This window comes from Anomalospiza imberbis, chromosome 5, assembly GCF_031753505.1.
Source record: "Anomalospiza imberbis isolate Cuckoo-Finch-1a 21T00152 chromosome 5, ASM3175350v1, whole genome shotgun sequence".
Lineage (NCBI taxonomy): Eukaryota > Metazoa > Chordata > Aves > Passeriformes > Viduidae > Anomalospiza > Anomalospiza imberbis.
In genome coordinates, this window is record NC_089685.1 from 23809870 (window position 1) to 23821942 (window position 12073).

At 38.6% G+C, this 12073-nt stretch overlaps 1 protein-coding gene across 3 annotated transcripts in view; it reads right to left on the reverse strand.

Moving 5' to 3' along the window:
- The window catches only part of CFTR (CF transmembrane conductance regulator), an 86883-nt gene that overhangs the window by 40262 nt on the left and 34548 nt on the right, over positions 1 to 12073 (reverse strand). For all 3 annotated transcript variants that reach the window (XM_068189902.1, XM_068189900.1, XM_068189899.1), the window contains exon 12: positions 1226 to 1320. In XM_068189902.1, the coding sequence (XP_068046003.1) occupies positions 1226 to 1320 (95 nt within the window). The remainder of the gene's footprint in view (positions 1 to 1225; positions 1321 to 12073) is intronic.

Below are 12073 nucleotides of genomic sequence, written 5' to 3' on the forward strand. Positions count from 1 at the left end.
TTTACTTCTCACAGCTTCGTCTGCAACCCACACCTCAGTACCTGCACACCTTGTAGAACACTGAGCTTGGACTGGAGCCCAAAAAAAATCTAAGACAGTCACATGTAATTGTTTTAAAAATTACAGTTCTACAGCTGACAATAAAAACGTAAGTTCTGTGATCCTCCAGGAAACAAGCTACGACCATCCAAAAAGTGACAGACACGATTATCCATAACATCTAGGAAATAGTCTGTGTAAATGTTGCATTTTAAATGAAAATCTAAGTGGTTTTTGTAGTTTTGGGGTTACATGCTTTGAAAGCTTTGCCTGATATTCCCCTCCTCTTTCCTCTTACTGCATAAACCAGAACCATCCATATGCCTCTTTAGTCTCACAAACCCACACCAAAAGATTCTCTATTTTAATGATCCCATCTTTTAGCCTCACACAGACATACATATCTTTCATGGGATTCCAGTGTGGATCACTATAATGTGATTTTACTTCTACGCAGTGTTTCTGGGCATGGGAATCAACACAATTTGCACTTGGCACAGAAATAGATGGGGCCATTTACACATCAGAGCTGTCATTACTGGATTTCTCACAAGAGCTAAGTGATTCTGCTGAAACACATAGCTAATTTATAAGACAAACACCTATGTTATTGTTCCATAGACCTTCAGAATTACTTACTAACATTGGAAGGTCAAACAGACAAGGCAGTTATTCATACGTACTAACTAGTCACTGCTTTCTACTTTTTCTTTTTCTTATGACAGAGAGAAGCCTAAAGTGTTAGCACAAAATGTTTTGGAACATGGCTGCTTTTTTTTTTCCTCCATTTACCTGCAGACAGGCAGTATGTCATTGATCAACATATAAACCACTTTGAAGAAATGTCATAGCAGGGAAAGATCCTGGAATATTTATTTATATCTTTCTGTGGGTTTCTTCAGTACATAAAAAGCTACACTTAAAGATCTGAATTACCAAAGATGTCTTGCATCAGGGAGGGAAAGATTCATCTTATGCTAAACCATAGAATTTGTCTGACATCAAACTTAAAATTCAGTAAATTAATATGCAGGTGTATCATAAACAAAATTGCATAGCAGAACTCAGATTTCTGATGGTAAAATCACGTTCCTGATATACCTGGAGGATATTTATTTAGCAGGACATATTCCACGTGTATTTAAATGCTTAGTCATAATACATTCCAGAAGAGGAAAATACTCACCTTGCCAGTGAGATCCGTGCTCGTTGACCTCCACTCAGAATGATTCCACCTTCACCCAGCAGTGTATAATCTTTGTCTGGGAACTTGGAAATATCCTGTTAACAATTTTTTTTAAGAATCAGTATTTTCAATATCCAAGAAACTTAAGCTACAGACTTGATGGAAGCATAGCGTACAATTGTCTACAGACAGTAGCAAAAAAATGAAGTCCCACAGAGGTTTTTTTTTTATTTCATTTGTTTATGTAATCAGAAACGGTGATAAGAGAAAACATATCATTCTATTGCAGCAAGCAATCATGAGGTGTGAGATCTTTAGAACAAATATTTTTCTGAATAGCTAATCTCCATAAAAGCAAGGAATGTACCTTCATTCAATGCCAGTCCAAGACATTAACTGCTCAAGGGTTCGGTCAAGTAATGATAAAGGCACCTGCTGCTGTAGTTAGGGAAAGCAAGAAGCAAACTCTGCTTCTGAGTTCCTCAAAACGCAGGGAAATATATACTTCAGGCATGTTCATTAAAAAAGGCTTGACAAGCATTCCTAGCCAGGAATGCTCATGGTTTGCAAAAGGTTTGGGAGCCAAATTCCACTGCTTGGGCTGTAAGCTATTTAGAACGCATGACTGTGTTAAAAATGAATCTTTAGCCAGGAATAAAAGCAGAAAACACCATTTCACTCTCATATGAGACACAGGAAGGAGAAAAGGACACTCTTGTGTCCCACTGGCAGGGGTAGCCAGAAATTTTCTTGAGAGGAGTATTTAGCACTGAAATTGATGATCCATGTAAACCACAGAAATTCATGGAAGTGGAGACAAGGAGAATCGCTCATGTGCCTGAAAGTTGTCTAGTCTTTCTACTTTTAGAGTTGCTCTAACAAAAAAATATCAATTCTGCCTTCAAGCCTTACCTGACCTACAGCCGTAAGCAAATACAGTGATATCACTATCACTGTGGTGGATGTACTTTCAGCAGACTTTTCCCCAAAACACAGGCTGGATGAGCTTCCTGTGCCTCATGGCACCCAGGCTTCCAGGGGATACAATTTCAGGGAAGTTTACAGGGAATGGGAATCCCTGAGTGTGCCAGGAGCTCCCAGTGCCTGTGCTCACTGCCCAGCAGCACCATACTGCCTGTGCACACCTTCCCGCTCCCAAGGCAGGGATCCCCCGCAGCCAAAGAAGCTGACTAAAGCATCCAGTACCAGACAAAATCAGCTCCAGTGTTCTCATGTACCACACATATTTTCCTTTCAGTGCAGCTTCTCAGGGAAAAAAGTGGCATGCATTCTCTCTCAGAACCTGAGCTTCTGAGAGGGATCTTTAGGCTGTGATCTGGAAGGGGTATCCTGTTTTGGGGTCTCATCCTGCAGGCAGTCAAGAGGCAGACAGGAACTCAGCTGTCTGCATGCTCTCTGCAGCACCCACAGAAATCCTATGGCTTCCATGCTGGAAGACACATGAAGCACTATCAGGGCAGTGCTATCTGGGGTTCTAAGTTGAGCTGCTCTCTGTAAGTTCGTATTTCATGCAAACACACATACAATCCAGTTTTGATGGCCTGGGCTGTGATTTTGATGGTTAATCACTCTGTTGGGCAGCCTATTGGCATTCCAGACCCTTGAGGTTTTGTAGAATAAATAAATAAATAAATAAAAAATCCTTCCAAAAAATGTTTCCTTCTTCCTTCCCTGCAAATTGCCCTGACCTCAGGAACAGAGTGAACAATGCTGTTCAGACTTGGAACAGTGACAGATGAAGCGTCCAGCCACTCGAGAGCTAGAAATTGACTGCCTGGTCTGTCAGGAAATGGGAGATTCTCACAACTCTTTAATTTGATAACAGCATTTACTTCCTGACTTAGAGGATTCTGACCTTAAAATCAAGATGCTCTTATGTATGGAAAATCTATTGCAGGTGATTTTTAAATTATTCTCACATTAACTAGTTATTTCCCTCTCATAAATGGAGTCACACAAGCCAATCCTTGGTATTACCATATTAACTCAAGTATTTGCAGAAAGAGGAGAAGGGTGAAAAAGAGTGCCAGCAACAGTTTTAAAGAAAAATTTTCTGAATGTGACAAAATCACCTTCCTGTAAGTCATGAAGTATTTAGAGAGAACATGTGAAATTCTGGCATAAAATGTTTTTCAGCATTTCTTAGAGACATCCTGGTCAGGTCACTTGTGGTCTCATTATGCATGCAGAAGTCAGGCTACTCATCTGTAAATTTGGCACTAACATAGGGGTTTGCATGATTAAGTATCCGGATCTCTAAGCTGATTTAAGCTGTTTCCCATTTCTAGCAGTACTGCAGCCTGTAATGATGCTGGTGCCCTTGCTGTTTCCTGATTCCACTCCTTCCCAAAACTCCCAGGTGGAGAACTGGGCCCAGCGTGTCTTCTCCTGCAAACAGGGTAAAATTCCAGCTCTCCTGAAATTCATTCCAGGGCTCCCATTGCTTTAAAGGTTGTGGGATTTCATCAGATATATTTCTTTGCAGGTGTGTCAACATGGAATTTTAATCAGACTTTTAATGAGTTCCCCTTCTGCTCTCCTCTACCCTTCACCTCAAAATAATATATGGCATGGAACAGACAAAGAGCTTTTCAGGCTGTAATTATAATAATTAAAAAATGTTTAGTAATTTCTTTCAAAGGCATAAACAAAGTAATGAAGTCCAATAGGCACACAATGCTATTTGTTGGAACACGCATGACCTATTGTAAAAAAGTACATAGGGCTGGTCCCAATACACCCTTGCTGTCATTTTATGCAGGAAGTGAAATCAAGCCAGGGACAAACCTAATGTAATGATGCTGAATGGCACAAGACTCAGCATATTTATGAAATATGAACTAGCCCCTGGATTTTCTTTAACAAATCTATTTCTAAATGCTTAAATTGAGAAACAGGTTGGTAACTATTCATCTATGAAAACACCTACAGTTATTTTAGTGGATGCTTCTAATATCAGGAGCTAAAAAGTTGCACACTCAAGGAGAAGGCACTCTTTTTAATAGCTATTTGCATTTTCTGCAGTGAAAATGCTATATTCATGTACTTCAGCAGCAAAGGGATGGCCCTCATAATAACTTTGGGCTTGGTAATGAAGAATACAACCAGGATAGCTTCAGGGTGAACAGGAAATATGATCTTGTTATTAAAAAAGGAAACTTTAGAATGGACTTCACACTCCAAGTCTTTTCTGTGGCAATTAATTGTTATCAGAATAATTTGATAAATCATTAGCAACATTGATAACTATAAAGCATGACAGAAAACAGTCTCTAAGAACCAAGAGTTGCTGAATATGTCCAAGGTCACTCAAACTACTCAAGCAGTTCTACTGATAGGACCTAAGTATTTTATTTATGTGACTTTTTCTTCCTTAAATTTGTCCTTAATTTTGTAGGGTTTGATCATCTCTCTTCTGCCTTCTCTCATAAAAGACAAAAAAGTCATGAAACTCATGGAACAGAGCAGCAGTCTTGACTCTGCATTTCATCTTCATTCTGTTTCAGTTCTCTATTTACCTTCAGTTTTTATTATAGTCACCTCTACAGTAATCTTTATCCCCTTCCTTTTCTTCATTGCCATTAACATTCCCTATGCTTTTTTCACAGTTCCCAGAAAATCTCCCTACTCTCATTGCTAATGAAATACTTCCTTTTTCATCATCATCAACTTATGAATTTTTAAAATATTGAAATCAAGACTTGTGTTTCAGAATCATATCTAATAAGAATACTTCTATGAATTTTTATAATATGAAGAATTTTCAATAATTTCTTGTACCTTGGCTTTTAGGTAACCAGCCTGAACATACTTGAATAGTCATTTTCCTGGGAAAAAGCCAGAAAACCAAATTTATTTAAGTATTTAAAATTATTTTGTTTTAAATTTTATTTTATTTAGGTAACTCTCTTCTCTCTCCCCATGATTTTGTAAGCCAAGGCTTTTGTTAGACTTTAGCTGAACTATTTATGAAGGATTCATGATCCAAAAGCATAAACTTTGTTTTTGCACCAGTTTGTGACCTCAAACAGAGTGTCAGGCTCACCCAAAACTCACACAAATGCTGGTAAATCTTGTTTTCCCTATGGCAAAATATTTCAATGAAACAGATTTTTGAAATCTGAAGTAGTTCGGTGCACTGCATGTGGGTAGGTTAAATGCAGGGTAAGAGAATTAAACATGATTTCAGAAAAGACACAGAAGATAGGACAACAGCCATGGTAATCAGTCTAGAGCCCTGTCCCTGAGACAGGGAAAGCGATGGGGAAACCTGTGTTAACTGAAACAGTTTTTAAATGAAATTATATCAAAAGAGAACATTGGGGGGGGGGGGGGGGTTCTGTTATACACATTTATGTGATCACTGATAAACTTCTTGAAGTCAGTGCATTTCAGAGTTTGTCTCTAACTGAGATGTTCCCCTGTTATAAAGAAATTGTGCTAGCCTCTTAACTTCCAGTTCACCCAGAAAACTCAGTCTGCAGCTTCACAGCTGATCTGCCAATGGTTTTGGGCCACAGATAAGAATTTCAGTTAGAGCCTGTGTAGGCCAGTGGATCACACCAGTGTGGGATGGAAAAAACATAAAGGTAGCCAGCTTTGGGGGCCACATGTCTGAGGTGCAACAGTGGTAGTGGGAGGTTAATAACACCAAGGTTGTAGAATCAATCCCCAGGCGAGCTTAAGAGTTGGACTTGCTGATCATTGTGGGTCCCTTCCAGCTCAGGGTATTCTGTGAATCTGTGACATATTATGTGGACTTTCTGCTTGAAAGAGGCATTTATACTCTTTTAGCTGTTTATATTAGGATGTGATAAACTTCACCTTGACATGCCAGTGGCTCTCCCCAGCTGTGAAGACAGGTTAAGTCACTTGCTCTCGCATAATTTACACCATAGACATGTACCTGATTAGATAACCAAGCTACCATTTAATACCCTCTTGTAGACAATTACGTACCACAAAGGACTCTGTTCCACAGCTGAACCCTTTATTGTTCCTCTCTTCCACACAATTTGTAATCTGCCCATTTTCCTTGTGAAAACGAGGCTCGAAATCATGGCTCGAAATCACAGTATTCACTCAGTCACATAACTTCTCAACACCTACTGATTTAGTTATGTGGCAAAAAAAAAAAAATAAACAAAACACCACCAAAGCAATGAAAAGAAAACAACCCAAAATCAGCACAGATAAAAGGAGCTGGAGCAGTACATGGGATGCAAGGATGTATTTCTGTTTTGGAGTATTCTTAACACTGCAGTGAACTTCTCCCCCCAGGGTGGATATCCTTTGCAAGGAGATGTTGAACACACAGGAACACAAACCTGGGCTTGGCCTATTGAGTATCTCTATAGTTAATCTCTCCCCAATCTAGTTATTAGATGAAAATTAATCTCCTGCACTCCCAGTAAACCCAGCTCAAAACCCTAGAGAATCTGACCACAAACTTCTTTTGTACTATTATATAATTTAATTTCACATGGAAACACTTCCTCTATTTGCACACCATTCTAACATTACATTCATGAGCAGCTGGTGTCTCTCAAATCAGAGCATGTGTTTACTTAGAGAGAGTGGTAATCTCTCAAAGGTAGTTTGCCATTATGTGTTATGGACTCTTTGGTAGGATCACATGAATTAACTAGGTGGGAAAATATCTATCTTACATAACAAAAACATAAAACTAGAAGTTATGGAAGTATGGTTTCAAAACTCATAAACTACTGGACCCTCTCAAATGTGATAGGATGCTTGTTTATTTTTAAACATGAATAACTATAACAGATCTGCTTCTGTAGTCTTGACTGGAGGAATGCCTTCTCTTAGGATGAGTTTGTTCAATGTTAACAGCATTTAAACATGAAAATTCCTGTTTCAACTGTCCAGAGGTTTTACCTGTTTAACTTTTCAAGTTATTACTTGTTACCACTTACTGTGATAAAATCAAACAAAAATCCCACACCTGTATATAGCAGGCTATTAATGCTGATTTTTCAACCTAAATATCTGAAAATAAAGTCACATTCCTTTCCAATTTTTCATAACATGATTCAAAAGGATTTTGCAAATCCTCATACCACCTACAAAATAAATCCTACAAATTTCAATTTATATTCATGCTATCCCTGCCATTACATTAATACAACCTTGAATTAATACAATCCTTAGGGAAGTCATATTTTTAGAATTCCTTCAAATTTAGTGGCAAGTTTCCACAGACATACAAACTCTGGAAGTTCACATCTCTCAGTGGCTTTTACAATATACTTGGTCCTTAACTTGATGTGTTAGGCAAATGTTCAGACTCTTGCTACAGTTTTTTATTATGAATGTGATGAAAGGTACTTGATAAAAAGGGTAAACCACTTTTTCAAAAGTGCTGTTGAGGCAGCACCAATTCATTTTATCTTACTTTTTGAGTACCATGAAACTTGCCAATGGGGACTGCCTTTAGAAAATGCGCTCAGAATCCATACCAATTGCATCTTGTCTTCTGTCTATTAGAGCATGCCAATATAAGACTTCAGAGTTAATTGATTTGAGGTAACACCTGCAAACTCAAAAGTACCCTTATTAAAACAACTCATTTCAGAAAAGCTTCTAAATAAAGGACAAATGGTAAGGACTATTGAACTGTGCTGGAATGGTTTAACCTAGGAGGTTAAAACCTTTACCTTCTTATTTGCTTACTGGGACCTTAATTTTAGAGAACATATTAAATTAGGTATGTATCCTGCTTTCTTGCTTGCTAAAATAATCACTGTTTCTCAAGAAAAGGAAAAGAGAGCAAGAAGGTAGTGGAGAATGAACAGGTAGCCCTTTTCCTATGCATCTTGAAAACTTTTTACTGTGTTGTTTTGCAGAATGTGTTGTGTAATTTAAATGCATTGGCATTCCCTTGAGTTCAGCATCACACAAAAATATGGGATATGTCTACAGACAGCTTACATCTCATTGCAGTCATCTTCAGTATGTACCAAGCTTTCAGAAAGAATTTTTGCCAGTAAGGCTGTTTCTTTTGGCTATCAAGAACACTAATGAAACTCTTAATTACTGTCCCTTTATCTCAACTCCAAAGCACTCATTTCTGTTCTTTCACCTTTTATTGCTTTTCTCTTAACCTCTTCCCGTTTACAAGCTGCAGTAATGAGAACAACATTGTAAAACATGATTTTAACTCTTCTGATGCCCTACTTACTCTCAAAGGAAAAAATATAATCAGGAAATATAATTGTAATCAAGTTCTTAGTAATTTTGCACATATAAAACAGGCTACACTACCATTAAAAATATACATAAAAAGGTAAGTTTAAAAAGTATCCTAGGCATACTTTCACTGATGCACAGAGATGCAGTTGAGAACCCTTCTCATGATTCTTCAGTATTATGTACCTGTACAGTGACATCCTGAAACTATGAGGAGCAATGGTACTTAGATCTGACAAACTTCCCTCACTGAGCCTTCAACACGTGACTGTCCTTCATTATGGATCATTTCAACAGCTCAGATCTCACGCACTCAGACTGGGTTGCACTGTGGTGTCCCCTTGCCCTTGCTCTCCCCATGTGCCAGAGAACACTACAGAGAAGAGCTCTGAGGACCAGGGACCACGAATGACACCTTTGACACTGTACTGCGGTCACATGTGTCATCCAGTGGGACTGCACTCCAAGGAGCACCATTAAAACACGTGCTTCCCACACGTGGGCTCACAAAACCGTATCCCTCGTAGGAGAATTCCCTGCGTCTGACTGCCCATCAGCCACACACCCGTGTCAGGGGCATTGGGTGGGACAACAGCCACGCTGTGCATGAGAAAAAAGGACACTTGAGAGATATGTACACACTAATTAAGCTTGTGGCCTCAGGCACACACTGACATCCTAGTGCATCGTGCCCTACACGCACACTTTGTCAAACTATCTTGGCATAGCATTTCTGAGGTATGCAGATCTCCAATATATTATAACAATTTTCTTCTTAATCTTCATCTATCTTCTGTTTCACAGTACAACATGAACAGGTATAATAGCACAGCTTGAGGGTAGGTGAATTGCATCAAGGCAAAAAGGTTAAGAAGCTGAAGGGAGAAATCTCTTATGAGAGTTAAGGAAGTACAAATGTAGCTACCTGAACTACTTGGACTAAAAAATGTCCCATTTCAGTGCTCTAAATTCCTATAAACTTATGTAAGCTCATAAAATCAATAAAATAAAATCCTTTTGTTGCTCACAGTTTCACTGCTTTTCAGTAATATTTTCTGTGATTAGTCAAAATTACCCGGGGAAGAAATCATCTTTTTAACCTTCCTTTTGATGGTTCCATACACAAATAGAACAAAATGCAAAGCTGTGAAAACATATTTTAGAGCAACATAAAAAATTCTTCCCTTCCAGACAAACCTACCAAAGCAAACCTGTTGTTTAAATAATGGCTAACATAATCAGGTTTACCATTCTCTACAACTTTACAGAATCTAACATAACACACATTCTAAACTCTGAATAAAGATCTGATTTCCTATACAGGGAAAATTCTATTCTTGGTCACCTGAAAATATGGAAAGCTCTGGGAAGTATTAACTTTCACTTTCCATCTTTCATAGTTGCTGAGAGATAAATTTACCTTGCATACTTAGCAACTCTAAAGAGACTCTAAGTGATACCTCCTTAGTAAATTAACTACATATGAGATCAAAAAAGTCAGGCAGGAGAATGTAGCACTGAATTTTGTGAAAATTCTCATGCACCCCAAATTACATAAGTTACACTTCTGTAATATCATTTTCATATCTCTATAGAACTAAAACAAAGTGGAGATCACCTTGTATGAAATCACCTGGCTTCAGCATCCTGTTCTGCAGCAGACAAGAACAGGCTGTGTGTGACAAGAACAGGCTTCCCCGTGTGTCTGGGAGCCTCAAACCCACGTAAATGGTATGACATGACCCACATCTGCAGTATTTCATTGGCACTAATAAAGAAGAAGGGGAAAAGACATCAAATTTATGAGTTGGACTAGATCTTCATTTTGCTTCCTTTGTAGGTTGATGGTGGAAATGCCAAAGTTAAATGGGCACTTCACAGGTATATTACTTCTTGCCCTACTAATACATCTATTTGCCCACTGGGTCAAAGAAGATGTCTTTGCATTCCAAAAGCATTTTGGTGAGTATAGAGCTTGGAAATAAATGTGACTTAGACATTGTTAAGAGTTCTATATTAACTGACTTGGAGCATATGCACGACAACGAAATAAACTCTCTTGTATCACCAGTCCTTGGTTTCTGAGGGCTCCACATAAGAACTAGACTCAGCAGGCCTGTTTCAGGTGTAATATATAGCTACCTAGGAAGGCTGTAGTGAAGGGAGCAGAGTAAACTCAGGCAAAACTCCTGTGGTTTCTCCTTTCTGAAGAACGAGGACAAACACCCTCACACGAACTCCAATGCAAAGCACTAATATAATAAATCCCTAAAAGGTCACACTGGGGAATAAACAGGGAATTAATATTTGAAATCCATCCTTCAATCTGCCATAATGAGTCTTGTTTGGTAACTAATACATGAAAGCTAACAACACAAGAAAGCATAATAATAGCAATAAGGTAATGCATTTGGCTTCCTTCCAGACTATTCTGCCTTCTCTTCAGGGCAGCCCAATTTATTCGGTCCAGGAGAAAAAAAAATGTCTACGTATCAAACCTGCTCTCAAATAATAAGCCCTGCTAGGAGGTGAAGCATATCATTCTGCACAGAGCTGCACCAACACAGATCAAAGCTGGCTTGATTGAGCCTGCCTGGGGAAAAAAGGAGCTGCAGCCTGCTGAGACACGGAGCCATCCCACGACCACTGAGACACTAAGCTGTCCCACCAGCGCTGAGACACAGAGCCACCAGCAACCACCTGCTGCTCTAGGAAGGGCCTGGCTTGGGAAGCCTCCTTGAGCAAGGGCAGGTTTGAACTGCCGAAGCCAGTTGTTTCTTGGAGCTTTGGCATTAACTATAACTTTCACAACCGGATTTGAGGACAACTCCATAAAAAACCTGACACAGAAGTTGTTAATTCTCCTGTCTTCAGGAGCTTCCCAAGAGATTTCCAGCAAACTAAACCAAAAATCCAAACATAAGCTGAAATGGCCAGAAACATATAGGGAAATATTACTTTATTGCTTAAATGAGATAAAATGCAGTAGTAACCTTATTTTTAAACAGAGTGGCTATGGTTTCTTGCTTGACTGGCGCTAAGGAAAAATATGTTTCACTATGTGGCCAAAAGAAAAATCCTGTTCAGCACAGTTAAATATTTACTGGTTTTGTGTATTACAGACAAAATCTTAGCAGATTTTGCAAAGATCTCAAATGCTAGTTCCTTTTGTATCTTGCCATGTGTAAAATATATTTCTCCATACCACCCCCTGTCAGCATCAAACACATACAAGGACATTTTAATGTGATCATACTCATTGTGGGCTATATTGTGGGCTGCATAAGGATCAATCCTGCAATTATTTCCAGTGTAAGAACTTTTAGTGTCTACATAGAAAAAATCCCAAATTTAGTCAAGATTTTCTACTACATAATTCAGATTTCTGACACTACATTCCAGTTATCCCTGCAGCCATTTTTGAAATGCAAATGTAAGGAGAAAAACAGGTTAATTTCCCAAACTGTAAGGAAAAGCTTCTTTATGTAGAAATAATAGTATGTTTAGCATACAGCATCAGTATGTTTACTCAGCTTTTTAACTGGCAAGGAAGGCTGAGAAGGCAGACACAATATAATATCTGAGCCAGCTTACCTAGCTTCTGTTGTGTAAACTACC